The 26,275-nt window shown below is 42.7% G+C and overlaps 16 protein-coding genes across 17 annotated transcripts; 13 read left to right on the top strand and 3 right to left on the bottom strand.

Annotated features, from left to right (window-relative positions):
* Nucleotides 1–343: 343 nt before the first annotated feature.
* On the bottom strand, nucleotides 344–1,225 carry LOC128255518 (lipopolysaccharide-induced tumor necrosis factor-alpha factor homolog). Its single transcript, XM_052985169.1, is given in 3 exon segments — nucleotides 344–590; nucleotides 653–783; nucleotides 785–1,225. Coding segments are annotated over 3 exon segments (315 nt in total). The 5' UTR covers nucleotides 866–1,225; the 3' UTR covers nucleotides 344–487.
* Nucleotides 1,226–1,368: 143 nt separating this feature from the next.
* LOC128255516 (lipopolysaccharide-induced tumor necrosis factor-alpha factor homolog) lies at nucleotides 1,369–2,758 on the bottom strand. The gene is made up of 2 exons (XM_052985167.1): nucleotides 2,366–2,758; nucleotides 1,369–1,596 (listed from the first exon to the last, which is right to left on the bottom strand). Exons 1-2 carry the CDS (start codon nucleotides 2,650–2,652, stop codon nucleotides 1,494–1,496), a joined length of 390 nt encoding a protein of 129 aa, XP_052841127.1. The 5' UTR covers nucleotides 2,653–2,758; the 3' UTR covers nucleotides 1,369–1,493.
* Nucleotides 2,759–4,127: 1,369 nt separating this feature from the next.
* Nucleotides 4,128–5,339, top strand: LOC128255509 (uncharacterized). The gene is made up of 2 exons (XM_052985158.1): nucleotides 4,128–4,596; nucleotides 5,200–5,339. Exons 1-2 carry the CDS (start codon nucleotides 4,235–4,237, stop codon nucleotides 5,309–5,311), a joined length of 474 nt encoding a protein of 157 aa, XP_052841118.1. The 5' UTR covers nucleotides 4,128–4,234; the 3' UTR covers nucleotides 5,312–5,339.
* Nucleotides 5,340–5,584: 245 nt separating this feature from the next.
* LOC128255517 (uncharacterized) lies at nucleotides 5,585–6,106 on the top strand. The gene is made up of 2 exons (XM_052985168.1): nucleotides 5,585–5,829; nucleotides 5,902–6,106. The coding sequence occupies exons 1-2, from the start codon at nucleotides 5,585–5,587 to the stop codon at nucleotides 6,020–6,022; spliced, it is 366 nt and encodes a 121-aa protein (XP_052841128.1). The 3' UTR covers nucleotides 6,023–6,106.
* A 16-nt stretch (nucleotides 6,107–6,122) lies between these two features.
* LOC128255512 (uncharacterized) lies at nucleotides 6,123–6,981 on the top strand. The gene is made up of 2 exons (XM_052985162.1): nucleotides 6,123–6,468; nucleotides 6,710–6,981. The coding sequence occupies exons 1-2, from the start codon at nucleotides 6,272–6,274 to the stop codon at nucleotides 6,954–6,956; spliced, it is 444 nt and encodes a 147-aa protein (XP_052841122.1). The 5' UTR covers nucleotides 6,123–6,271; the 3' UTR covers nucleotides 6,957–6,981.
* Nucleotides 6,982–7,751: 770 nt separating this feature from the next.
* LOC128255503 (probable cytochrome P450 6d2) lies at nucleotides 7,752–10,117 on the top strand. Its single transcript, XM_052985152.1, has 4 exons — nucleotides 7,752–8,600; nucleotides 9,024–9,469; nucleotides 9,529–9,777; nucleotides 9,839–10,117. Exons 1-4 carry the CDS (start codon nucleotides 8,044–8,046, stop codon nucleotides 10,000–10,002), a joined length of 1,416 nt encoding a protein of 471 aa, XP_052841112.1. The 5' UTR covers nucleotides 7,752–8,043; the 3' UTR covers nucleotides 10,003–10,117.
* A 968-nt stretch (nucleotides 10,118–11,085) lies between these two features.
* LOC128255511 (uncharacterized) lies at nucleotides 11,086–11,872 on the top strand. The gene is made up of 2 exons (XM_052985160.1): nucleotides 11,086–11,580; nucleotides 11,645–11,872. The coding sequence occupies exons 1-2, from the start codon at nucleotides 11,249–11,251 to the stop codon at nucleotides 11,769–11,771; spliced, it is 459 nt and encodes a 152-aa protein (XP_052841120.1). The 5' UTR covers nucleotides 11,086–11,248; the 3' UTR covers nucleotides 11,772–11,872.
* Nucleotides 11,873–12,182: 310 nt separating this feature from the next.
* On the top strand, nucleotides 12,183–12,761 carry LOC128255514 (uncharacterized). Its single transcript, XM_052985164.1, has 2 exons — nucleotides 12,183–12,463; nucleotides 12,517–12,761. The coding sequence occupies exons 1-2, from the start codon at nucleotides 12,210–12,212 to the stop codon at nucleotides 12,659–12,661; spliced, it is 399 nt and encodes a 132-aa protein (XP_052841124.1). The 5' UTR covers nucleotides 12,183–12,209; the 3' UTR covers nucleotides 12,662–12,761.
* A 67-nt stretch (nucleotides 12,762–12,828) lies between these two features.
* Nucleotides 12,829–13,192, top strand: LOC128255520 (uncharacterized). Its single transcript, XM_052985172.1, has one exon. It carries the CDS (start codon nucleotides 12,887–12,889, stop codon nucleotides 13,070–13,072), a length of 186 nt encoding a protein of 61 aa, XP_052841132.1. The 5' UTR covers nucleotides 12,829–12,886; the 3' UTR covers nucleotides 13,073–13,192.
* Nucleotides 13,193–13,452: 260 nt separating this feature from the next.
* LOC128255510 (uncharacterized) lies at nucleotides 13,453–14,048 on the top strand. Its single transcript, XM_052985159.1, has 2 exons — nucleotides 13,453–13,671; nucleotides 13,733–14,048. Exons 1-2 carry the CDS (start codon nucleotides 13,493–13,495, stop codon nucleotides 14,013–14,015), a joined length of 462 nt encoding a protein of 153 aa, XP_052841119.1. The 5' UTR covers nucleotides 13,453–13,492; the 3' UTR covers nucleotides 14,016–14,048.
* A 765-nt stretch (nucleotides 14,049–14,813) lies between these two features.
* Nucleotides 14,814–16,641, top strand: LOC128255508 (peptidyl-prolyl cis-trans isomerase 6). Its single transcript, XM_052985157.1, has 3 exons — nucleotides 14,814–14,971; nucleotides 15,118–15,242; nucleotides 16,017–16,641. The coding sequence occupies exons 1-3, from the start codon at nucleotides 14,882–14,884 to the stop codon at nucleotides 16,417–16,419; spliced, it is 618 nt and encodes a 205-aa protein (XP_052841117.1). The 5' UTR covers nucleotides 14,814–14,881; the 3' UTR covers nucleotides 16,420–16,641.
* Nucleotides 16,642–17,909: 1,268 nt separating this feature from the next.
* On the top strand, nucleotides 17,910–20,043 carry LOC128255501 (UDP-glycosyltransferase UGT5). 2 transcript variants are annotated; one of them, XM_052985142.1, is made up of 4 exons: nucleotides 17,910–18,108; nucleotides 18,257–18,418; nucleotides 18,476–18,563; nucleotides 18,621–20,043. In XM_052985142.1, exons 1-4 carry the CDS (start codon nucleotides 18,106–18,108, stop codon nucleotides 19,955–19,957), a joined length of 1,590 nt encoding a protein of 529 aa, XP_052841102.1. In that variant the 5' UTR covers nucleotides 17,910–18,105; the 3' UTR covers nucleotides 19,958–20,043. The 2 variants fall into 2 exon arrangements, with proteins under 2 accessions (XP_052841102.1, XP_052841104.1); XM_052985144.1 differs by lacking the exons at nucleotides 17,910–18,108; nucleotides 18,257–18,418 and having other exon boundaries at nucleotides 18,483–18,561.
* A 525-nt stretch (nucleotides 20,044–20,568) lies between these two features.
* LOC128255515 (40S ribosomal protein S24) lies at nucleotides 20,569–21,505 on the top strand. Its single transcript, XM_052985166.1, has 2 exons — nucleotides 20,569–20,671; nucleotides 20,920–21,505. Exon 2 carries the CDS (start codon nucleotides 20,930–20,932, stop codon nucleotides 21,323–21,325), a length of 396 nt encoding a protein of 131 aa, XP_052841126.1. The 5' UTR covers nucleotides 20,569–20,671; nucleotides 20,920–20,929; the 3' UTR covers nucleotides 21,326–21,505.
* Nucleotides 21,506–22,105: 600 nt separating this feature from the next.
* Nucleotides 22,106–23,498, top strand: LOC128255506 (zinc finger Ran-binding domain-containing protein 2). The gene is made up of 3 exons (XM_052985154.1): nucleotides 22,106–22,352; nucleotides 22,451–22,761; nucleotides 22,819–23,498. Exons 1-3 carry the CDS (start codon nucleotides 22,255–22,257, stop codon nucleotides 23,262–23,264), a joined length of 855 nt encoding a protein of 284 aa, XP_052841114.1. The 5' UTR covers nucleotides 22,106–22,254; the 3' UTR covers nucleotides 23,265–23,498.
* On the bottom strand, nucleotides 23,432–24,532 carry LOC128255507 (28S ribosomal protein S15, mitochondrial). The gene is made up of 3 exons (XM_052985155.1): nucleotides 24,242–24,532; nucleotides 24,053–24,186; nucleotides 23,432–23,992 (listed from the first exon to the last, which is right to left on the bottom strand). The coding sequence occupies exons 1-3, from the start codon at nucleotides 24,445–24,447 to the stop codon at nucleotides 23,490–23,492; spliced, it is 843 nt and encodes a 280-aa protein (XP_052841115.1). The 5' UTR covers nucleotides 24,448–24,532; the 3' UTR covers nucleotides 23,432–23,489.
* A 67-nt stretch (nucleotides 24,533–24,599) lies between these two features.
* On the top strand, nucleotides 24,600–26,223 carry LOC128255505 (cyclin-dependent kinase 9). The gene is made up of 4 exons (XM_052985153.1): nucleotides 24,600–24,898; nucleotides 24,954–25,038; nucleotides 25,095–25,352; nucleotides 25,415–26,223. The coding sequence occupies exons 1-4, from the start codon at nucleotides 24,720–24,722 to the stop codon at nucleotides 26,099–26,101; spliced, it is 1,209 nt and encodes a 402-aa protein (XP_052841113.1). The 5' UTR covers nucleotides 24,600–24,719; the 3' UTR covers nucleotides 26,102–26,223.
* The last annotated feature ends 52 nt before the right edge of the window (nucleotides 26,224–26,275 follow it).

The following is a 26,275-nucleotide window of genomic DNA, read 5'->3' as shown; positions in this document are numbered from 1 at the left end:
ACTAGTATTGCTATATACGACCAATGTATGTATGTATCCACACCTTAGTTAAAATGAGATAATCCAGCTCTTTAACGTCTGAATGGTAGACTTTGTGTCAATGAATTTATGGGAAAACCAAAAATGTTTATTTTAATGTAAAGGCCACACGCATTGCCCCAAAGCTTGGGGACATTAGGGGCATTAAAAGAAGTCCACCCTAATGTACAAATAAATATAAAAGTATTTGAAAAAAATTGATTTCCTTATTTTTAATAATTTATTTTTTTGTCATAATATGATTGCTTTAAAAAATTGTAAATTTTAAAATATCTAGAACGTGTATTTCATTCTTTGATTTCCTTTTTCTTCAATAATTTATTTTATTTGTCATAATATAGTTGCTTAAATAAAGTGTAAATTTTCAAATATCTAGAACGTATATTTTTCTCTTTATAAAGTCCATACACGTAAATACTTGCTGGCAGTGCGAAAAACGTTTATCAAATCAAACTGTGTAGCTCCCAATGTGGCATCCGCAGTTAGGACAGTAGAGCTGGACACTCTTCCAGTAGTTGAAGAAGTATGGCAGGCACACCCAGGACCAGCAGCTGGTGGATTGTGGATGTTGGTTTAGTGAATCTGTGAGGGGGAATCCGGACTCTCCACTCACCACCAGGTGTACAAGGTCAGGGCGAACTGGTGGGTTTTCCGGGTGGGGGCGGTGACCAGACTAGTCGTGACCTCACCCTTGCAGGGCGGGCACCTCACCCGCACCAGCTGGTGGCCAACAGACAGCATGTAGTGCGCCAGCCCCCACTCCGATCAGGGTGTAAATGGGTATCTGGGTCATTACCACCCCACAGTCTGGCCCCGGGGCTACCATTTCCGTAGCTGGAGTTGTTCATGTTTGCGGTGCGACTTGCACTGGAATCACCGGCCACTTAATGACAACATTGCTCTATCCTTATCTTTTCTGACTAATCGACAGGTACTTTTTTACTAAATGAACCATACACCGAGGTATAGAAGAGTATGCACTTGCAGCACTTAATCGATTGACATTTGTTCCAGTAACTCCATAGCATTTTATGAGCCATCTAAGTAATTGCATTAATAAACTTAGCTGAGCGTTATAATCTGATTGTATAAAAGTCATCAAGTCATCAATAGTCATCGATCTAAAATGTTAAGTTGCAATAAGTCGTTTGTAGTCTCATATACCCACTTGCTAATATCCTCGGCAACTGATATGCCAAATTAAATCCATTGCGTGTCATGAAAGTTTCTATGACTATGACTATGACTAGGCTTCCTATTATGAAAATTAAATAACTAAAAAATAGCTAAGGTGAGTATTTTTTATGACCCACATGAGTGATTTGCGGCTTTTCCTATTTGAATCTCATGTTTAATGTGTGACTGTCGTACAAGTATATTTACAGTTAAATTTCGCTGAAATATGACGCTAATTTTTAGGGTTCTCTATAGATAGTTGTGTGCATGAATAGACGTTAGTTCTCGTAGGTGCCGATGTAGGCACTGCAGTTGGGACAGTAGTGGTTGGCATTCTGGCACGAGTCCATGCAATAGGGAAGACAGACGCATGGCCAGCAGCTGTGGATAAAGATTGGTGGAGATTGATTAGATAAGTTCGGGGAAATAGTTTATTAACCCGATTGCTAATTCCAATTGGCCTATAAACGCTCTTACGGATGCCGTTTGCAGCCCGAATTCAGTCAGTTCACTTGTTTGCTATCGCAGCTCTGTTATCTCACTCAACTCAACTCCAGTTCCAGTTGAGATAACATTGTTTTCAAGTATGGCCTGCACACAGACGATATGCCTGTAGAAACTTATTGTACTTTCAAAGCGATAAGAGGGCGCAAGAGTTGCATGCGCGTATCATTTTTATTTTAAGGCAAGAAACTGACGAGTTCTCAATGCAAACAAGTTATTATATATATTTTCTTTAAAGAAACTAAAACATATTTATATATGTATATATTGGCTTTTACTCAACACACCTATCTCTACCTGTTTTTCACAAACAATTCATTGTAGTTAATGAAATTACTTCTTTGTCAATTTTGAGCTTTGTAAAGCAGTATAGTTTTTTAACTTTATTTAAAGTTTAAACATTAAAAATGACCTAATCGTCAAAATTTGGTTCTGTTCATTTTGAAAAATATTGCAAAAACAGTACTAATTAATTAAATGTTATGGGATCCCTAATTTAAAACCTTTAAAACTAAGAATTTCTACAAACTGAAGATCTCTGAACACTGTGAACACTCTGGCCAACGCCTCAGTCGTTCTATCTGGCAATTACGGCAAACAGTGACGTTAAGGAAAGCTGTCTATACACATATGACTTGGTACTTACATGAGCAGGCACATGACGAGGGCCCAGCAGTGCGTCCTGCTGGAGGGAGTGCTCTTCACGGTGGTCACGACTTCGGCGTGGCAGGAGGGGCAGCAGATGCGGGTGGGCTCGGAGCCGATGGGCACCAGGTTGGAGGTCGTCGTGGTCTGGATGATCACCGTGGAAGGCTGCTGCGGCTGTGGCATCGGTGGGTACATTGGAGGCTGGGTGGGGCCACCGGGCTGATAGGTCTGTGCTGGCGTGAATCCGGCCTGCTCACTGTACGGCGGAGGCTGTTTGCTGTCCATGTTACTGAATTTATTATTTACTGGATTCTCTAGATTCCTGAGCGATTTAAGAGCGAACTAAACCGATCGCTTTGCTGCCTGGCGTTGCACTAAAGACCGAACTGAAAGTGAAGCTCCGGCAATACCTTAACATTTGGCTACAATCTTATCGCTACGTTGTGATAGCTTTCATACAACGTGGACTTCATTCGTACTCATAAACATATATCTTTTTTATTGTACACTTGATTTAGTGAGTTTTAGGGATGCTCCTGTGAATGTGTGTTAGATGAGTCACTTATAAGATAGCACCTATATTAAATAGGCTGATAATGAATAAGCAAAACAAGGTTTGACAAGTTGAACTGCATGGGAAATTGAATTACGCTGTGCTTGGTTTAGAAACATATTGTCGCGAGAGCATTTAGCCAACACAATTTGTCGGCTCTCACTCTCTTACCTTTATTTAATCATAGTAAATTCTGTACCGGTTTAAGAATCCAGCCTAAATTTGAAGTATAAAATGTTGCATCTGTTTTAACGCCTTATACGATTTTTGTATGTTTTTATTTAATGATGTTTTTTCACCTTTATCACGATTTTAATTCAATTTTTTTGTCCTATCCTATCACCATTTGAAATTAACACTTAAATTAATTGTTTTTAAAGACATTTAAATTTTGCTAACCCTGTGACGCGTTTTTGTATTTAATATTGTTTTAAAGCTACAATAAAAAAGATCAGAACAAAGAATTATGATTACTATATTATAAAAAGAATAAACAATTTAATAAGAAGTATTCAAGGAAAGAAAAAAAATTGGTCCTTTCGAGTCACATCAAACATAAGATTCAAGTGAATCATAACTCGAGTGTGGAAAGCTCAGTAGTAAAATAATTCTACCCTAGATAGATAACACAGCAACCAAGAAATTGGTGAGTCATGCAGGTCTAGTTAAAAGCAAAAAAAAATTTGAAATTTCGGTTTTCTCGAGGTTTCTATTTAATATCGAAACAAGTTAAATTAGCTAAGGTACATAGATCTCCTAATTAAAAAACTTTCTACTATAATATTTAGTAATGTTATTGCATTTTTCATTTAATTCTAAACTTATATACATAACTACATACGTTTCATAACCAGATCTGCTAAATAAAATATGTTCTACTATAATATTTAATAAATAAATATTTTTTATTTTATTTAATAATGTATTTTATTGTTTCCTTTACTAGTTTAGTATTTTTGGTATTCAATGGGTTAATTAAACTGTATTCGAAGCGTTGTTGCTTTATGGCAAAAGCTCTATTATTCACCCACTCGCCGGAAGCTTTTCTTCATGGGGTCTACGTTCAAGTGCAGCCGTTAACATCGCAACCATGAAAATAGTGTTAGGCAAATAAGCAGCTGGACGGGGGCTTGACAAAACAGATGAACAACTGGTTTGTCTAACACCCCGCTCGACCCCAAATGATCCCCTTGCCATTCCTTACTTGCCAGACCTAACTGTTTGACTTATGTTTTTTATGGTTTCAATGTTTCAATTGTAAAATAACCCAATTTATAGGCAAATAGAAAAGCCAAGTCGAGTCAGTTCAGCAACATGAGTCGGCAGCTGACGTTCCATCTGCAAGCTCCCGAGGAGGAAGAGTTCCCAGCGGATCTGGTGGAGATTAACCTGAACCCCAACTGCGGCCAGGTCAAGCAGCAATCTGCCCAGGCTCTGGACCAGTTGCTCCTATCCACGCCCCCTCACAGGGGCTATCCATACGGCTATGCCGAGGAGTCGGAGCCGGACACCTACTTCTGCCGGAAGAGCAACTCCACGGGGCAGCTGGCCGAGAAGGTATCACCTCCGCCGCCGGCGGCCACCAACATCAGTTGCCTTCGACAGATGTACTGTCCGGAGTGCCACGAGCGGTTGCACGAGCAGGGAGTCCGGCTGGAGCGACTCCTGACCATGTGGTGAGTGCTAAGTCGATATGCAGTTTAAGAAAGACAAATTTTCCTTTTAATGCATCTGACAATTCAATTTCAAATTGAAGAACCACGGGTTTATTGAGCTATTAAAAAGTGCTGAGCTATTAAAATTAAATTTAGGGGCAATCAATTCAAATTTAAAGAAAATACAAATATGACACAAATTTTTTGGATGTTTTAGTTTATGGGCTATTACTTTTACTTAGTGACCAAAATTTTAATAAATTGGCGGATATCGTTTAATGTATCTTAGCTAAAGGAAGTTTAATTTTCAAAAACAAAAAATATCATCCTTTAAAATAAACATAAAAACAGTTTGGTGTTAATTACTGATTTACTATTTAAACTATAATTATTTAACATCTAATGGGCATTTTCGATCTGCTATGCTAGATATGCATTTGGAATATTTAGACAATTAGAACAATTAAATAATTAAAATTCGATAATTATAACCAGTTTTATTTCCTTTCAAAAACGTAATAACCTGAAGTTAATATGTATAAGTACAGTTATTAAAATTTATAGACTAGAGACTATTTAAAAAATGTCTCCTTGTTGTCCTGATTATTTTCTTATCATTTCCAGCTGCTTTGCCCTGCTGCCCATTTATCCCTGCTGCCCGAGACGATCCGCCAACGACTGCAAGGTCATCTGTGGCAAGTGTGGCTACCTCTTGGGGGCATGGAAAAGACAATAAGGAGAGGGGGGTGGGGGTTTATCGGGCTCGGAGTGGGTGCTCCGCATTTAATTATTTGTTTATATAGTTTTTAAGCACTTTTTGTTGACCTTGCGGCGAGAAATGAGCGCGCTGAGACTGAAGTGCTGAGTGCCAAAAAAATTTTTGATTTCTGCAGCATTCTCCCATGTGTTTTTCTCTTAGCTCAGATCTCTTCGATAAAGTATTTCTCTTTATTATTAATTTCACTACTGGGGGATTTGCCAAGTTGTTTGGCATCGCTGGCCAGTCGCAATGTCTCGAGGGAACGACTTGGATGCAGATCTGGAGGTGGACCTCCAAGGGGGGGACAACCAATCGGAGGCCACCACAATCACGCTGGAGGAGCGTCCCGGCAAGCCGCAGGTGCGATTCTTCAGCATTGGACCCAGTAGCTACCAGGTTCGCTGTCCATTGTGCCAGCAAAATTCCAAGACGGAAACCGTGGAGATGACGGGAGCATTGGGCCAGCTCAGCTGCCTTTTATCCGCCCTGTCCTGGTAGGTTATCGAAAATGTATAAAATACAAAAAATATCCTAAGGGACTAACCTGTTTTTCTCTCTATGTTCAGTTGCTTTCCCATCTTCGCCCTGACTTTTGTCTACTCCTGTCTGCAAAGTCGCCTAAAGTCGAAACGTGTGTTCTGCAGCCGATGCGGTGGTCACTTGGGCTTCCACTGGCGTCCCAAATAGCTGGACGTCCACTTAGTTAGCTCTCTAGAATCCGCGCAAGTGATCTATAAATAAACCGGCAGCTGTTGTCAAATTTTTTAATAAGTTACTTGAATTTATTCGATCATCACTCAGGCGGTGCCTCCAAAAAGTATCTCTCCCACTCTCTGGCCCGCTCTTAGCTTTGATTGTGATGTAGATACCAATGCAGATTGGGATACATCATGCGAATGTTCGCGGCTCTCGAGTCAGTTGCTCTGCCGCTTCGAAATGGCCAGCACCGAGAGTCTGGATGGCAGTGCCTTCGAGGGCGACATCTCGGCGGTGCCGCAGGTGGGTCACCTGACCACCGAGCCCCAGGAGTTGGAGTGCCCCGCCTGCCAGGAGTTGCAGATCACTCGCGTGCAGCCGGAGGCAGTGACCATTCTACAGAAGATTGCCTGCTCGCTAAATGTGCTCCTCTGCTGGTAGGCTTAAGTACCCATCCTGTTAGGATAATTGATAATGGAAAAAAATCTAACAAAACGTTTTGAATAATAACACGGCCTACAAGTTTGTATATATTTCGCGGTTGTACTTTTAACATATTAATTTTATTATCTTATTGATCTATAAACTTATAAAACTAGTTGGAAATCATTTTGAAAATAATTTTAAAATTTAATTTACAAGCCAAGTGCTCTTTTACAAATATTTTTCATATCATAGCAATCCCATTCGCTGGAAGGGTCGTCATGATGTCAACCATTACTGCAGTTCCTGCGGCTGCTTTATAGGACGCGACATAACTCTTAGTTGGTACAAGAGAACACTATTTCGCCTCCAAAGGGGCGAGGTGGAGGACCATGGACGCTGGCAGAGATTCCACAAGGTGGAGAAGGAGCAGCTGGATGAGAAGAAGCTGGGCAGGCAGCGCAAGGCGCTTGAGGCAAAACGTTTGGATGAGAATTATTAATAAATAATTTAAAAAAATCTTAAAATGCCTATGATACATAGGGTTGGTTGGCTTATACAACTATTTTCTTTTAAAATACATTAAAATGCTTATATTCAAGGTCAAACTTTGAAAGCGGAATATCCTCTATTTGCGGAATATCCTGCACAACTTTAGAAACTCTAAAATAAAAACGTAAAGTTCCTCAATCAAATCAAATCAAATCCGCCCGTCCGTCTGTATAAACTGTACGTCTGGATCTCGGAAACTATAAAAGCTAGAGATTCGGGACTTGGAATGCAGATTCCAGTAGTTCCTAAGCAGTGCAAGTTTATTGCAAAACCGAGCCACGCCCACTCTAACGACTGCAAATCGTGAACGTATGTACTGTCACTCTGAGACATGTTAGAAGGTTGGGGTTGTTGTTGTGTGTGCGTTTCTGTCATATCTATCGGTTGACACAAAAATTTTCTAAATCGAATAATTATTTTAGGAAATAGGAGGCTTAGCCACTGATCGGCCGCTGTTCTGCCGTTGCTAGCAGATGAGAAAGAGAGAGAGAGAGAATAACAGAACTGTTAGCGGGGGGGTGGGAATGGAAATTCTAGTGTTGGCTATGCAGTTTGACAGATGGCGCCACATAAACTTAGTAGTTTTGTATGGGAAATACTTAGGTTGAAGTTTGATAGCTGAGTAACGGGTATCACATAGTCGGAGAACTCGACTATAGCGTTCTTTCTTGAGTCGAAAGCTTTTCCAGCTGAGAAGTATCTTGCTCAGCTGGAAGAGAACGAATTTTGCTGATTGCTTTAGTCGTTCGTTCGTTCGAGGTGCTTATCGGTTCTATATGTCTTACATAAAATAGATTCCAGCCAGTGGAATTGTTTAGTTTGGGAAGTGTACATCGAGGAGTTTGCGTAGTTTTCACCGCTAACCGAAATTGGAGATTTTCCGTTCCAAAAGTGTCATTCACAGATACTCGATATGTGGGCCTATTTTTCTGCTAATCCTATGCCTGGGATGTCTGTACAAATATGTGAGGCGTCACTATACCTACTGGCAAAGATTGGGAGTGGACGAAGAGCCGGCAAAAATCCCCTTTGGTGTAATGGACCCCGTTATGAAACAGGAAAGGAGTTTTGGCTTGGCTTTGGCTGATATATATGCCCGACACGAAGACAAATTCGTTGGAATATACATGATTAACAAAAGGAGTATCCTAATCCGAGATGCCCAATTGGCTCGCCAAATCATGACCAGTGATTTCGGTAGCTTTCACGATCGTGGGGTCTACGTGGATGAGGAAAAGGATCCGCTTTCGGCCAATCTCTTTAACCTTCGAGGATCCTCCTGGCGGAATCTTCGTCACAAACTCACACCCTCATTCTCCTCCGGAAAAATCAAAGGCATGTTCGGTACGATCGACGATGTGGGCGATAAGCTGGTACAACATTTGAAAGGGGTTTTGGACCACACCGACGAAGTGGAGATCAAAGATGTGATGACCACGTATGCGGTAGACATCATTGGATCGGTGATCTTCGGCTTGGAGATCGACAGCTTTAGCAATCCGAAAAATGAGTTCCGTGAAATAAGCAGCTCAACGGCAAAGGATGAGTCTCTACTGCTCAAGATTCACGATATGTCTATGTTCATATGCCCACCGTGAGTACAAAATAAAAAATAAAAAAATACATTTGTTTGCGAAATTCTTGCAGTTTAATTGCCACCGCTGAATGTTTACTTAGCTGAGTGTTTTTTTTAATCTTCGAGAATTGCAGCTGCACTTTAAATGATAAGATTAGAAAAAAAATGTATTTAACAACAAAAATATTAAGTATTGAGATTCATTAATCAATTTGTTAATTAATTACATTTTTTCTTGACGTCTTTTTTTAAGATAAATTGTTAAATTCAGTGGCTGAGGCAGAAGCTAATATTTAAACAAATAATAAACCAAGAAAAACACGTTACCCAAAATTGTGAAATACAGTTAATAATTTAAAGTAATAGTTAATAGAACATGTCCTTATAATAATTTAAAACGGGTTAAAAATAGAACATAATTGAGTTAAAAATAATTTTTAGGTTTGCCAAACTAATGAACCGTTTGGGTTACGAGAGCCGGGTTTTAACATCCTTGAGGGACATGATGAAGCGCACCATCGAGTTCCGTGAGCGTCATAATGTGGTGCGCAAAGACATGCTGCAGCTGCTAATCCGCCTCCGAAATACGGGCAAGATCGGCGAGGACGATGACCAAGTGTGGGACATGGAAACGGCTCAGGAACAGCTAAAGTCAATGTCTTTCGAGAAGATTGCCGCCCAGGCATTTCTCTTCTATGTGGCTGGATCGGAGTCCACTGCTGCCGCTTCCGCGTTTACCCTCTACGAGCTGTCCATGTATCCGGAGCTATTGAAGGAAGCGCGCGAGGAAGTGGATGCAGTGCTTAAGAAGCACAATCTGAAGCCGGGGGATAAGTTCACCTACGAGGCGGTGCAAGAATTCAAGTTCTTGGAGCTCTGCATTATGGGTGGGTTTTCTTAAGACTCATCTAGGTACATTGATTTCATGCTAAAAGTGTGTTTTTAGAAACCATTCGAAAGTATCCCGGCCTGCCCTTCCTGAACCGAGAATGCACCGAAGATTATCCTGTGCCCGGGACAAACCACACCATTACCAAGGGAACACCCATCCTTATTTCGCTATTTGGCATGCAACGTGATCCCAAATATTTCCCCAATCCCAATGGCTATGATCCCCACCGATTTGATGCGGACATCATGAATTACGATCAGGCAGCTTATATGCCGTTTGGAGAGGGACCCAGGCACTGCATAGGTGAGAATATTTTATTAAATATATATGTGTAACTCCAATTAATTATAACATATTCCTCCAGCTCTGCGCATGGGTAAAGTAAATTCAAAGGTGGCGGTAGCCAAGGTTTTGGCCAATTTCGATCTAATTCAGGCTCCTCGCAAAGAGGTTGAGTTCCGGTTCGATGCTGCTCCTGTTTTAGTGACCAAGGAGGGTTTAAAAATTCGTTTGAGCAAGAGAAAGTAATTTAATAAATATTGGTAATTATTCGTAAAACTTTTAACAAATATAATGTTCATGGATATTTTATTCCAAAACTGTACTTTAATATTTTCTGAAAAGGAAATAAAAAGAAAAGAATTTAAAATATGCTTACCTTAAATAACTAGCTATTTTAGTTGTTTTTTTACATTAAGTATATAGGAACATTTTTTCGAACTCTTATGGTTTTGTTAAACTTTTATATTGTGTCCTCTAAACTCAAAGGTCTAAAAGTTTTTATACTCATATTCTAAATGAGTTAAGTTAAGTTAAGATCTACGTTTTTCGTTTTTTCTCAATAGAAACAAACAACAATGTTTTTTATACAACTTTGCTAAAGCTTTAAGCTCTCTCTCAAACAGCAACTCGCTCAACTCAGCTTTAAATGGTAAAAAAATTCAAACAAAGCCAAACCAAACATAAACATAAACAAAAACCATACAAAAAATCTATAGTCATCAGCTGTTTTTACCGGTAAACGCAATAAGAATTACAAAAGTTATACACCAATCAACAGGAGTTGTAGACCATTGTTGTATACATATCGTGGAATATTTGAATACAAATATTTCGATTTTCAAACTAATTGATTTCAGAATCTTACTTATTCCGATATAGATTGATTTAATTTTTGACAAATTAATTTTATTTATTTTATCTTTCTATGTGATTTCTAAGTCTAACTTATTCCGTCTATAGCTTAATTAAAATAATTTATTATTTGATTTCTGAGTCTAACTTATTCCATTTATAGCTTAAATCAATTTTTGTTATAAATATTTTTATTTTATAGTAAAGACATTTCGTCTTTCAAACTAATATATAAAGCTTAATTGCATTTCTAATAAAATACAATTTTTTATAAGAACGTTCAATGTTTATAATGTCAGAATGTGTCCCATAGATGATTTGCATCTCGACCACACAGAAGTGTCTTTAGGAATGTCGAAACACTTCCCATGTGGTCGATGTTGTTTTGGAACTACTCTATATATTGTGTAAGCAAATATTGGCCTAATGTTTGGTTGTCGATCTGGTTCTGGTCGAGGGGCCACCGCCACACCGAGTGAATATCCCCTGAATAGCTGCTGATGACATCATAGCTCCATGGTCGCATACAAATTCTTTTTTAAAAGTGGCATCTCTCTTCGAAGTTCTCTTTATGATCAGATCACCTCGCTCTCTCTGCTGGGTTTAGGTAGCTCTGGCGGAGATCAGATAGTCAGTTACCATGGAGCAGCTTCAGCAGCTGGAGAGGCTGCGGGTGAGATTGGTGCCCGCTGGAACGGAAGAGCGTGCCCGGAATATCATTGCCAATGTGGTGCTGGAGGATGGCCTGGTGCCCTTCATCGATGATCATGCCGCGGAGAAGGTGACCCTGATCGCCCAGGAGTCGGCTGCTCCAGTTTCCGGCTCCAGCCAGCAGCCACGCCTCCGGTACTATGCGGTCGGACCCTCAACCTACAAGTTACTGTGCCCACTTTGTCGGGAGAGGAGCCAGGCGGCCGTGATGAGGGCAGCCAGTTGCAAGGACGCCAGCTTTTGCCTCAGTTTGCTTTCCTGGTAAGGAGTTTCCCCATCAAAGGATGCCCCTTACCACTAACTATTTCCCCCTTATTCCACATAGCATCTTTCCACTCTTTTGGATCTGCTGCGTGTGCACCTGGTGTGGCTGCAATCGGGAATGGACCACCAAGGGGGTTTATTGCAGCTCGTGTGGCGGCAAAGTGGGAATCCAGCGCAAGGCTAAATAGCCCACTTAACGGACCAATTAAAATGAAATTAATGCCAAATATTCCTACGTTCTATAATTCTATTACGCATCTAACTCAATTAAAGACGCATTGTAAATCAATTTTTCTTGTTCTCTTGGATATTCTCTGCCACACTTGGAAAAAGTTGTTTAAAAGATACATAAATAGATTTACACAAAAAATCATTTAATATTAATCTTTCTAAAATGTGGGGTTTTAAATCTTGACTGGGTGATTTTAGAAAGCGACTTTAAAATTAAGAAATATTTCTAAATTCTAAAGGTTTTAGAAAGTTCATGATGTGATCTACTAAATGTATTCTCTAAATGAGTTATGCAATAGTATTTTTTTGAGTGTCTTCTCGCTCTCTTATAATAACCAAACAGGTTGCCTGCTTGTTTGGCAGCGTTTCGCTTTCAGTTCGATTGCTGAGCGATCATGACGACAACGCTGCCGGAGAAGGAGACGGAGCAGGAGGTCCGGGAGCGGGCGGCCAAGGCTTTGGAGGATCGGAAGGAGCGTAAGATCTATGAGAATTTTGCCACGCCCCTGGCTGGAACGTTCCTCAACCTCCCCCGCGAACCGGTGGAGATCAAGTGCCCCGCCTGTGGAATCAAGGATCTGAGTGTGGTGCAGAATGATCTCAAGTGGTGGGCCAGCGAACTTAACCGCATTGTGGGCTGTCTTTTTGTGTAAGATAAAGTTGTTTGTAAGTCTTCAAAACAACTGATAAATCCTATTTCAGGACCTTTTGTTGTTGCTGCTGTTTCAACTACTATGTGCCCTGCAAGCAAACCGACCGAAGTCATTACTGCGGCAATTGTGGCTGCTACTTTGGGCGATCCATGAAGAGGAGGGAACCTCTTCAAATAAAGGCAACCACCGCCTAGCCTACAATGATCACACATTTTTTTTAAACGATTCTAAAATTCAAATACCCACCCACAGCAAAACCATCAAAACAAAAATAAAACTGAATGCATACAATTACTCTTCTGTTCTCTGGCTAAGTTTCTCTCTTTGGAGATTGTATGACCAATGTATACCCCTAATTTCTCTTTGGTCGCTTTAGTCTGCGTTTGTTTTTGACACAGTCAACATCTTTGCTGTCCGTAATGGCTCAGGATCCGCAACCACTTTACTTTGCCGTGGGTCCTGGCCCCAATGAGATCACCTGTCCGTACTGCAGGACCAAGGCCAAGACCCGTGTGGTGCGTTCCTGGCTGCGATGCTGCACCAAAAGGCACCACTGTGGTGCCTGCGGGGAGTACCTGGGCGTATACCGTCGTCCGCAGCTGTAGATCATCACTGAAGATGTCATCCACACAAGGAGAAAAATTTTAACAAAATGCTGAGCTTTTTAATGAAAAAGGTGCCTTCCTGTAGAATATTTTAATGTTAATAAAACCAAAAAAAAACAATGCTTTTACTTTTTACTGTTAAAAAAAATATATATGTGTTACAAAATTAATATACAAATTTTTTTGGAAACCTTTGAATCAAATTTTTTTGTCTGTTTAACAATGGAATTTTGTAATCAAGAGCGAATGATTTATATGTTTTCCATGCGGTAATTTAATTTGCCAACGCCTCAGCGAGAGAAATGTCGGGAAAGAGAGGTAGCTGGAGATCTCTAATTCTGAATCTATTTTGCCCTCATGCGATCTCTTTAAATTTTGTTTTGTATTTAGTCTCCGATCGTTCTCGCTAGAACTCACATCATGACCGTAGAGGAGCCGCAGATTGTGGCTATTAGTGTCAGCCACAAACAACAAGTGGGTTACCTAAAAGAGGAGTCCACCTGGATACATTGTCCTTCGTGCGAAAAGTCTGGATCGAGTGTGGTACAATTGGAGGTGGTTACTTGCCTGCAGAGATTCCTGCGGTTCACAAAACTTTGGTTTGTGATTTAATACATTTTTCTTAATTATAAACTAAACAACACGAAACATTTTTTGTAGTAAAAAGTGGCAGGGCCGCCAGGATATTAACCACTATTGTTCACACTGCGGCTGCTTTATTGGAAGATTTGTGCCCATCAGCTGCATGGAACGGTGTTTGTCAAGATCAGCTCGTAAGCAGGCCGCCGTGGATGATATGACCCTAAAAACACGTCCCAAGGATTGCGCTGAAAAGGCTCAGAAATCCAGGGAGAAAGTCCTGGCCAACAGAGAAAAGAAAAGGGCAGAGAAAGCTGCTAAGGAACTGGACAAATCTCAAACCCAAATAGCAGTTCACCAATAGTTAATTGGTTTCTGTATTCACTGCACTCAAGCTTAATATATAAATCTAAAAATGCTTACCGGTTGGGTTTAAAAAACCATCGATGGTGGTCACCATCGATACTTTCAATAGTATCAATCGTTGTTAGGTTCAGAAAAAAAGAAAAGTTAAATCTCTTCATTTGGTCTATTTGAAGCTAATAACCAAGACTAAATATAATGAAGTAGTATTTACATCACCTTCAAAAATGGAATATACCGATTCGCCAGGGTCTGCAGGCTAACTGACTCACAAAGTTTTCTTTTAACTTCCTAGCCTATTCTTATCCTTATTGGAAATATAGTGTGAGGTGAAAGTTGCAAAGTCCAGAAAACTGCTATATGAAAGAGTCGTCCCGACGTTTTAACTTTTGTACTACATTTTTATCTAGATAGCTTTAGTACTAAGAAACTAGTTCGTGATCTGCTGCATACTTTTAAACAAATAACTCTTTCCATTGGAAAATTTATATGCAAATCTAGGAATTAAAGTTACTTGCGGAATTTGGTAAATAAAAAAAAAAGGTTTAATGTTATGAATACGAACTGGTGATAAAAGTTTGAAGGTATAATGTTATGAATACGAACTGGTGATAAAAGTTTGAAGGTATACAATTTTATATTGCTCTTAAGAGTTTGCTTCCTTTCTTTTTTGTTTTTTAAAATGGACTGGTTTGAGTCCTAGCTCAAATTCAGATTTCCCGCCAGGTAAGTGTGACCAGCACTACATTAATGCAATTTTTCCAAAGAGTTTTGCTTCTGTAGTACCCACGCCGCCGACTGGTCACATTTTCTGGTTCTGCAGCTCTACAACAGAAATTAATTCAATCGCTGAGAGTTTCTGGAACCATGAAGTTGTTTTTATCTCTGTGCGTGGTGGCCCTGGTGGCCGGAATCGTCGTCGCCGATGACAGCAAAGGACCCAAAGTGACCGAGAAGGTAAGTGCTCCTTTGATTTCGTCCTCTCCCGGTGTATTTTGTGTACTTGAACACCATCTCCCTCGCACACACACACTCGCACACACCCGCTATGCAATAAATCAAATGAGATGATTGTTAATAATAAACCAATTCCGTTTGCGTAGGTTTTCTTTGACATCACCATTGGCGGTGAGCCCGCGGGTCGCATCGAAATCGGCCTGTTCGGCAAGACCGTTCCGAAGACGGTGGAGAACTTCCGGGAGCTGGCGCAGAAGCCCGAGGGCGAAGGGTGAGTACTTGGAGTAGCAGGGTAGTGGTAGCGTATACCAGGTACCGCTACGCTTTCCAAAAAGAAGCCGCCGATTAGCGGCACTCGCACACCAGAACAACTACACCGTTTGTAGGTTATAGCGGGGCTCTCAGATTGAAGCAATTACGTGGCGTTTAAGCGACCAATCAGCCGCTGAGAAAGCGAATCTCGGGAATAGTATGGACTAATGGGCTGACAAAGAGCACTCACTCTACACACTTCGTAATCCCCCAGCCATAAGAAAACTCGGTTAAAAAAAATATATTTTCTTATTTCATAACATTTTGATGTGTGCCAAATTGCCAATTGCTTACGTTACTCAAGCCCAGGTTCAAATCCCACCGCTGTTTTATGCATTATTCTATTTTTTAAGATTAATACTTTTTTTTCAAAAACAAATTAAATTTGTAATTTTTACATTTCAAACTGTACCGCTCTTATCGATGCTAAAATCATCAAATCCTGGGTTAAATGAATTTAGTTTAAAACCATCAAATTGATAAGGAAAAACAATTTTGGCGTTTTGCAAATTGCATTCCCACACAAAATTAAATATATTGGTTATAATGGTGATGGTATCAAGCCTAAAATCATCAAACTTATAATCAATTATTTTTGTAAGCACCTTTAGGGGCAGCAAGTTCCACCGCATCAGCAATTTCAATTCAATTAAAAATTAAATATATATTTTGTAACGCTGATATTTAGCCTAAAATCATCAAATTGATAACTAAATATTTTTTTTCTATGCAGCTTCAAGGGCAGCAAGTTCCACCGCATCATCAAGGACTTCATGATCCAGGGCGGCGACTTCACTAAGGGTGACGGCACCGGAGGACGTTCCATCTATGGCGAGCGCTTCGAGGATGAGAACTTCAAGCTGAAGCACTACGGCGCCGGCTGGCTGAGCATGGCCAACGCTGGCAAGGACACCAACGGCTCCCAGTTCTTCATCACCACCAAGCAGACCAGCTGGCTGGACGGACGCCACGTCGTCTTCGGCAAGATCCTCTCGGGCATGAATGTGGTGCGCCAGATCGAGAACTCGGCCACCGATGCCCGCGATCGTCCCGTCAAGGATGTGGTCATCGCCAACAGCGGCAGCATCCCCGTCCCGGAGGCCTTCTCCGTGGCCAAGGCCGATGCCACCGATTAAACTGGTTGGCTGCCCAGCCTCTATGTACGGATCCCTTTCATCCATCAGCAAACATAACCGATTTGATTTTATTAAGCCTAAACGCATAATCGATTTTTCCAGACATTTGCATTTACCATTTGCATTCGCCATGTTTATTTACATTCTGTTCCGTAAGCAAGTAGCTCTGCTCAACTAAAACGAGAAATGGCATAAATAAAGAACATTGTTTGTGATAAAGGAGATGGAATCGTTCTTTTCAGCTCTTTTGTGTGTCTATACCATAATGGGCCGGCCGGTGGTGCTCAGGTTCAATGAACCGGTTTTGGAACCCCTTCCTCGCTTTCTCGCTTTTGGCGACTTCCCTTAGCGGCAACCGGTTTTTGCCTCTTCGCCAATTTGCTTGCCTTTGTGAGTCTGCTGTTCTGTTCTCGATTTAGATTTCCCATGTTTTGCCTTTTGTTGTTGATAAACATCGTTTGGTTTGTCACATTTTTCTGATTTGCACACTGGCGTCAATTTAAAGTACACACAGCCGAATACTTCTGTATGTTCAGTTTGTTTGGGTTTGCTGGGAACACTAATTGGACATGATTGAAAGAACAGGTGCAAGGCTGTTTCTGGAACGGCCATTTAATTGGGTCGCAGAACCTGTTTTGTTAACTTCTGAATTTTATTAATAACTCAACCATAAAACTTCCAGAAGTCTTACAAATATAACATATATTTAAAAGTAAGTGTAACTTTTTAAAAGTCGACCGAATTTATTAGTTTACCAGTTTAAGAAAATGTAAATAGAGTTTTTGTATGGTTAAACAATTAACGTAATTTAAGAATGTTTAAGAATCTTAAAAAATTTTAGATCAAGTTTACAACTTCATTCAGAAATTTGTTAAATACTTTTAGTTCCGCCTTGGATTTGGACTCAGTATAGCCAAAGGTCTTGATTTATTCATTAAGATTTTATTGAACTTTAACAATTTTAAAATATCGAAAATGCTAAAATAATAACCAATTTAAGTACCAATCCCATTCTTGTAAAGTTTCCCTTTAAATTTAGTTATAATACAACAAAATCTCTTGACGAAGAACAACAATATCAGAACCCCAAATCAGCCCTCTAGTAACTGAAACTAAGGAAAAGTATATTTAGAACTTTTGTCAGACAATGATGAACTTGCAAGTTGCACAATTAGCAAATGCACTCAACATAAGAAATTCGTACAATTATGCATATGTGAACAAATCGAAAGACCCCACTCCCCTTACTCTTTTTAATTTTTCTTTTGAGCGAGAAAAACAATAAGCTCAAGAGACGATCTCATATCGCTCAACTGGGGGATAGTATACATATGTGTGTCGGTGCAATTGTACCCCTTTTCCAGCCCCACAATCGCTCTGTATACATTAATGGAAGCAATAGGATCTCTATATACAAGGCATTTGTATTGGGGTCTGGTGGCAATCGCATATGCCACACATGTTCCAGTGACCACAGCACTTCTGGACGTACATATCTCTAAGATTATATTCCCGAGAGCAATCAGTTGAGTGTTTTGTTTTTGTGGGGAGTCAAGGCGCAAGGAGAAATGAGTTCAGTCTGATTCGTTTACTCACTGGAACCGGAAGAGTTTACTAGGCGAATGCAGTTAAAATACGGCCGGAACTTAATTATAATCGCTTATCGTTATTGTTCGAATACGAAATATGGTTGGTAAACACGAATGCAACAAGTTCAATAAGAGCCGTCTTTGTAGCCTGGCAACTGACAAACTGATAAGGAAATGCCGGAGCATCTTTAATTCGATGATGTGTACTTTCGGAAATGACCTAAATTGTTTTGAATTTGAATCCATAGGAATCGCATAGGAATCGATGGATCTTTTTGGCACTTTTTGGCCTAGCTTTGGTTCAGATTTCTCAGGGAGCCAAGATCCTGGTACTGTTTCCCCATGCCAACGAGGGTCACTTTGCGGTTATGAGAACTCTAGTCACTGAATTGGCCATCCGGGAGCATACAGTAAGTAGTAAGCTATGTTAAGTCAGATGGATATCATCAGAAAGTTACTTCGCACAGGTTGAAGTCTATACGGGACATGGTTTGGGGGAAACTTTGGATAATGTTACGGAAACGGTGATACCGGAATATCCCTTCTGGAGCGAGTGTTAGTATGGTTCTTATGAAAACTGCCAAAAAATATAGTAATTATCACCCCAAACAGTGCAAAAACTGGCGGCACCCAAGGGAAACCTAGCTGATCTTGGTCGCCTGCCCATTGAAAATCTTCGCCAGTCCTTGGCCAGCGTTGGAACCCGCGCCCTGGATCACTTCCTTGTGCAGGAGCCCATCCAGAAACTGCTAAAGATGTCCTACCTTGAATTTGATTTCGATGTGATCCTAATGGACTACTTCTACACGGAGGCACTGCTGGCACTGGGGGCTCTCCACCAGCGTCCTGTCATAGGTATCATTTCCACAGACTTTGGCAGCTACATGGATGCAGTGCAAGAGGCACTGGTGCCGGCGGCCTGTTCCCCCATCGATTTTGACCAAGGTTTGGTCCAGCTGGGCTTCTCCGAGCGACTCGGCAATATCCGGGAGTGTATCGATCGCAGGAAGCGATTTACCAAGGATCACTACGGCGGTCAGGAGCAACTGGTGGCCAAGTACTTTAAGCTGCAGCACTCAATACCCGAATTGCAGGCCAGCCAGCTATCTGTGCTGCTGCTCAACAGTCATGTGCCCCTGATGACCCCCCGAGTGACCATCCAGCAGATCGTTCCCGCTGGAGGTCTGCATATCCGGGGTCCCAAGGAGCTGCCCTGGAACATGAAGCGTTTTCTGGAGGAGGCTCGCGCCGGAGTCATTTACGTTCAGCTGGGAAATGAGCAGCCTTGTGGACAGTTACCCAAGGATAAGTTGGAGGCTTTGCTTGGCTTGTTCGCCGCCAGAAAGGAGAGCGTCATCTGGACATGTCACGATGTCAAGAAACTGGACGGATTGCCCAAAAACGTGATGATCCAACATGCGGTGCCGCAGATAGACATCCTGGCGCATCCGAGGGTGAAGGTTTTCCTAACCAACGGCGACCTTCTGAACCTTCAGGAGGGCATAGTGCGGAACGTGCCCATTCTGGGACTGCCGCTCTTCCATCACGAAAGGCGGAACGTGGAGCTAGCCGTGCGATTGGGCGTGGGTCTGCAGTTGGAAGAGGGTAATGTGACGACTAGCTCGCTTAACTGGGCAGTGAGTAGGCTGCTCCTGGAGTCCCACTTCCAACTGACCATCCGAGATGTGTCGCTGGAGTTCAGGGACCGACCTCTCGGTGCTCTGGCCAACGCTCTCTTCTGGGTGAACTACGTGGCCCGGCACAAGGGAGGAGCGGCTGTAAGGACCCGGGGCATTGGCATCTCCTCCTGCCATTTGCACCTGTTCGACCTGTTCGTTTTCTACGCTGGAATAGCCACTCTGGTCGTGGCCATGCTGGCGGCCCTGGGTTATGGTGGCTTTTATGTTTGGAATAAGAAGAACAACTCAAAGTCGACCAAAGTAAATTAAGTTTTGTGTTTGGAAATAAAGTGCATGCCAAGCAGTTCTTGCTGTCGAAAAAATATCAATGGAGGTAAAGCTGAATCAGCACGAAATTTTCTTGATATTCAATGGCAAAAATGGGTTTACTTGTAATCTAATCTAATTTCACGTGACTTTTTCTTAGATCTTAGTCAAAATAAAACTAAAACCTGCCACTTATTGCTTATAATTTCGAATTCAATACGTACCAAATATTAAATTTTAGTTTCCAAAATAAATGCTTTGGTCAAAAGGGTTTTTTGTTTTGTATAATATTTTTAAGTTTGGCGCCAATATAGCTTTAATAGCTTTAAATGCATCACTTCGCTGTAAACTAACAGTATGGTTAGGGTTTGAGTGCGCGCTACCATAAATGTTATTTTTATGAAAAGCTGGTTGTTTCTCTTAGCTCTACAACTGTCCTGAGTTCAAAACTGGTTTATCTTTCTATTGAATCGTCTATCATAAGCAAAAAAATATTAAAACAACAGCTCTATTTATTAATATTTTCTTTGGTTTAAGTCATAGCTTACCATTACCAAAGTTATAAGCCTGTGGCTCTTTTCACTTTTCTAGTAAATTTATTTAGTATTTGGTATAATTTAGTACGTGCAGTCACGGTCACTCTGACGGCCATCTTCCTTTCTAAAGAATCGCGTTCGCAAAACGACGTGTTTAAAACCTTTTCAAGTGTTTTAAAAGGTAATTAGCTCCCAAAACTAGTTAAAAATGCAGGCAAAGACAGCCCGCCGACTGCTCACAGACCTGCGCTTGAAGGTCGCTTTCGTGGGAGGCGGATAAACCCACAGCCGTGTCACACGTGGAGACATGGAGCACCCAAAACCTGTGAGGTTATGTTGATTCCCTCGTAGGCGACAACAACAATCCGCAGTGCCGACGATTATGTGTAAAAACAAGAATTAAACTAATCCTGACTAATTCCATTGCAGCTCCGTCAGAATGTCCGGTACAACCGCCACCATCCGCACCCGCAAGTTCATGACCAACCGCCTGCTCGCCAGGAAACAGATGGTCTGCGATGTCCTGCACCCGGGATTGTCGTCGGTGAACAAGACCGAGATCCGCGAGAAGCTGGCCGCCATGTACAAGGTCACCCCCGATGTGGTCTTCGCCTTCGGATTCCGCACCAACTTCGGCGGCGGCCGCTCCACGGGTTTCGCCCTCATCTACGACACCCTCGACAACGCCAAGAAGTTCGAGCCCAAGTACCGCCTGGCCCGCCACGGCCTCTTCGAGCAGAAGAAGCAGACGCGCAAGCAGCGCAAGGAGCGTCGCAACAGGATGAAGAAGGTGCGCGGCACTGCCAAGGCCAAGATCGGCACTGGCAAGAAGTAAGCCTGAAAGGAAAGGATGTCTATGTCTGTGGGTATCCCCGACTATTCCCAAAAGCTGCTGGTTATGCGTTAGTCACATTCTTTTATCAACCATCCAACAAACGACAAAACAAAATCAGTGTTTACTTTTGGAGCGGCTTTTGTTTGTAAACTAAGGAAATAAAACTCTAAAAGTATACAAGTTCTTGTGGTTGATTGTCTGGGATCTGCATGAGTGCTAATATAACCGTTTCAAAATGTAGACTTGAAACGATTTTATTTATTTTGAATTTCGGATTTCATAAATCTATAATGCGCTTTTATTTACTAAAGTCAAGTGTGTTTTTCATATTTTACTTAATTAACATGGTTATTGTTTTTGAAAATGTGCCAATACCTAATTTATACTTTATTTATTGAGTTGGCTTTAAAGATAAATATCATAGGAATGTAATACAGATTTAAATTATTGGCTGTCATTTTGTAATGTTTTCTATTGTAGACATTTTTCTTAAGAGTGCTTCAATTAATACCTGTTTTTTGTGTAAGCATCACGTTATTAGCATTGAAGATTTTCCATTACGGAACATAATAACTCTTAAAAGAACAGTATATTATAATTCAAATTATTCATAAAAAGTACCTAATGAAGACAACCATGGTCCTTAATTCAAACACTTGATAACAACGATTTAACCATTCAAAAATATAGGGAATACCGTAAATGAAAATATCGTTTTATCGTGATAGGCCAAAGGCAATCGATTGCCGCGGCCGGCCAAAGCCAAACTATCGATAGTGTCATCGATGTTTTGACAGCCCTAATTCGTATCGTATACAGAATATTGGTAAAAAAAAATCTCGGTTAGATGCTGCTCCTGAGACCTGTGGAGGATTACTTGGACGCCCAGTAGCAATATCCTTTAGCAGAGTTCTCAGCCAGCGCCCAGCATGTCCAGTTCGAACGGAGCCGTGACATCTGGGGGCGCAGGAAGCAGTGGCGGAGGAAGCGTCGCTTCGCCTGGCGATTGGATTTGCCCAGATTACGAGTGAGTGCGCGTAAAGATGCAGGAATAGCCGCCAACCGGCGGATCAGCCGAACCAGGCGAGGAGTCCTGCGAATCTCACCTTTCCCACGATTTTGCAGCTGTCGCCATCTCAATTTCGCCCGCCGTTTGCAGTGCAACAAATGCGACCGCGACCGCGAAAGCAGTGAAAAGCCGGAGCGGGATAGGGATCGAGAGCGAGACCGTGGAAACGGGAGCAGCAGCAGTAGCAGCAGCTCCAGCAAGAAGAAGCTGGGTACGGAGATCGGAAAGGCGGCGGCGGACAAGTCGCGGGGTTTGTTTAGCGCCGAGGACTGGCAGTGCAGCAAGTGCGCCAATGTGAACTGGGCTCGTCGCCAGACCTGCAACATGTGCAACGCTCCCAAGTTCTCGGACGTGGAGGAGCGGACTGGTGAGTCTGAAGCAGATGCATCCTGTCCCAAAACCCCCTTAACAACTCCCTTTGCAGGCTTCGGCGGTGGTTACAACGACCGCGGGGTGGTGGAATACAAGGATCGCCAGGATTCGGACAGCGAATACGATGAGTTTGGTCGGCGCAAGAAGCGGAAGCACGGCGAGCATCGAGAGGACTCGAAACGGGCCAGGAGGTCCAGTCGGGATGAGGTGCGGAAAGTCGAAGACGACGATGATGACGACGAAGAGGGCGACGACGGGGATCTCTCAAAATACGATCTTTGGGGCGACGACGAGGTCACTTCCACGGATGTCAAGAGCAAAGTAGCCACGGGCAATGGCGACAAGGAACGCAAGCGTACCTCTCGCGACTCCACCTCTTCAGTGTCTTCCTCTTCGTCGTCCAGTTCGTCCAGCTCCAGCTCCAGCTCGTCGTCGAGCAGCTCGAGTAGCTCCAGCAGCGGCGGCAAGCGGAAATCCGGCTCTCCCGGCAGGCGTTAGCTGTAATCCGTACCCTTTAAGATCTTCTCTCTGATCGCATGTTTTTTCATACATTTCTATAAGGCATCATCCTTGCCTGCTTATTTATTTGCCAGTCTGCGCTGCTCTCGAACATGACGTTGTGGTACGATGTCGAGTTTACTCTAAAAATATAATAAAACGTATCATTTAAGAACATCAGCATTTACATTTATTGTAAGACACCGTAACATTAAAGAACCGGGCCTAATTGAAGCTATCCTCGTTTTGTTTCAGGCTGCTGGCGGCTTCGTCCGCCTGCTGCAGCTCCTTGAGCTTGGCCAGCTGCCTTTCCGAGTCGGCGATCTGCTCTTCGGTCACGGTCACTGGTACATCGCAGGATATCTGCTCCTGCCGCACGAACTGCATCTTCTTGATGGCTTCCTCGAGGAAGGGAATTTGCTGGGCCTGCAGCTGCTTGTGGTAGGCCTCCAGCCGCTCTTCCTTGAGGTTCTCGCAGTAAGTGTCGGTCAGCTTTTGCAGCGACTCCTTGCGGGTGATCCAGTGGAAATGTGTCGGCGGTGGCTTGTACACCAGTTCGAGTTTCTCGAGAATCCACTCGAAGCGTGGATAGTCCCAGCGTCTTAGGTATTTAAGGAACTTCTTGCGCTTGTCGATTAGCTCCTTCAGTCGCACCTTGATCATCTTGTCGCGCGGATGGGCATCCATGTGCTCCTGATAGCGGCGAATCACCGCGGTCATTTTGGCCACTAAACGTGAGATTAATTAGGGGTAAAATTGAAGAATTTGCATTTTGGCTAGCAACATACACTTGGCCTCCATTGACCCGTAATCCTGGGCATGCCTTTGCACCTCCTTTACCATCTCATCACGATAAAACTGTGTGGTCAGATAACTGGCATTGTTTCTCAGCTTGAACTGCGCCTTAACAGATTCGTCGGCTCTATAGGTTCAATAAAATAATATTATTAAGTCACAAAAATATGTTATATGCTTACTTCTCCAGCTCCTTGCAATCCCTATATTCCAGCAGCAGCTCATCGGCTTTCAGAGGAGGCAGTTTGGCCAGGTCGCCACTCTTTTCCGGCTTAAAGCACGCGATCTTCTCCGGGCGCACCCATTTGATTTTCAGATCCGACTTGAAGGCATATTCCCGGACAAACTGGCGCGGCACTGCCTGCGCTACATTTAATAGTTTATTCATTAAATCGGGTTTTATTTTGTGGCCAAATTGCGATAGGTTATATCACTTGGCCAGTGTATACCAACAACGCAAAGTGATAACTGCTTGGACAGCAGCTGTTGAGCGAACCTATCGATTGTTTTATCGATATGCAGTAACAGTGAGTGCACACTGTTTTATTTTTAATCATCAGCTGTAGCAACACCATTTGTTGCTGATTTCTTTTCGTCTGTCTGTCGGCTTGTTTCGGACCTGGAATTGCGAAATTTGTACGTATAAAGGCATATTCCACCATGGCGCACATGTCCCACATGCTCCAGCAGCCGTCGACGTCGACGCCATCCGGTTCCAGCTCCTCGCGCACCATGTCTTTGATGGAAAAGCAGAAGTACATCGAGGACTATGACTTTCCCTACTGCGACGAGAGCAACAAATACGAGAAGGTGGCCAAAATTGGTCAAGGCACGTTCGGGTATGTCCTTAAAGTGCACATAACTTTCGGTACTAAAGCCCCACTCCGTTCGCAGAGAGGTTTTCAAGGCTCGGGAGAAGAAGGGCAACAAGAAGTTTGTGGCCATGAAGAAGGTGCTGATGGACAACGAAAAGGAGGGCGTGCGTGTAAACTCACATATAAGAAGATCTGTTCGTAACTTGTTTATGCTCCCTAGTTCCCCATCACGGCCCTGCGAGAGATCCGCATCCTTCAGCTGCTGAAGCACGAGAACGTGGTTAATCTAATCGAGATTTGCCGCACAAAGGCCACCGCCACGAATGGTTACAGATCCACTTTTTACTTGGTCTTCGATTTCTGCGAGCACGATTTGGCTGGACTTCTATCCAACATGAATGTGAAGTTCAGTCTGGGCGAGATCAAGAAGGTGATGCAGCAGCTGCTCAATGGTTTGTACTACATCCACAGCAACAAGGTGAGTCATAACATAAAACAAGTGTTTAGCACAAAGTTTTCATTTTGCATTTCCATTTGTAGATCCTGCATCGTGACATGAAGGCTGCCAATGTGCTGATCACCAAGCATGGCATTTTAAAGCTGGCAGACTTTGGGTTGGCCCGCGCTTTCAGCATTCCAAAGAACGAGAGCAAGAATCGCTACACCAATCGTGTGGTGACCTTGTGGTACCGCCCGCCAGAGCTGCTACTGGGTGACCGCAACTACGGACCGCCCGTGGACATGTGGGGCGCTGGCTGCATCATGGCCGAAATGTGGACCCGCTCGCCCATCATGCAGGGAAACACAGAGCAGCAACAGCTGACCTTCATCTCGCAGCTGTGCGGCTCCTTTACGCCGGACGTATGGCCCGGCGTGGAGGAGCTGGAGCTGTACAAATCCATTGAGCTGCCAAAGAACCAGAAGCGTCGCGTCAAGGAGCGCCTGCGTCCGTATGTCAAGGATCCCACCGGCTGTGATCTGCTGGACAAGCTACTGACCCTGGACCCCAAGAAACGTATTGATGCGGACACGGCCCTCAACCACGACTTCTTCTGGACGGATCCCATGCCGAGCGACTTGAGCAAGATGCTGTCGCAGCATCTGCAGAGCATGTTCGAGTATCTGGCGCAGCCACGCCGCAGCAACCAGATGCGCAACTACCACCAGCAATTGACCACCATGAACCAGAAGCCCCAGGACAACAGTATGATCGACCGGGTCTGGTAGACTGCTAGAGGTGCACGCACCCAAAATTTTGTACTATAAGATTCTCAATTTCAACTAGTATAGGTATTATTTTAGGCTTACAAAGTGTAGCATTATAAAATTGCATTTGCATTAGCACTTGCTCTAAATATTCTTAAAATTTTTTGTTTAACTGTGGAGGTTTTGTACTATTTA

Source organism: Drosophila gunungcola, assembly GCF_025200985.1.
Source record: "Drosophila gunungcola strain Sukarami chromosome 2R unlocalized genomic scaffold, Dgunungcola_SK_2 000011F, whole genome shotgun sequence".
Taxonomy (NCBI): domain Eukaryota; kingdom Metazoa; phylum Arthropoda; class Insecta; order Diptera; family Drosophilidae; genus Drosophila; species Drosophila gunungcola.
This window is presented reverse-complemented; position numbering and strand designations above follow the sequence as displayed.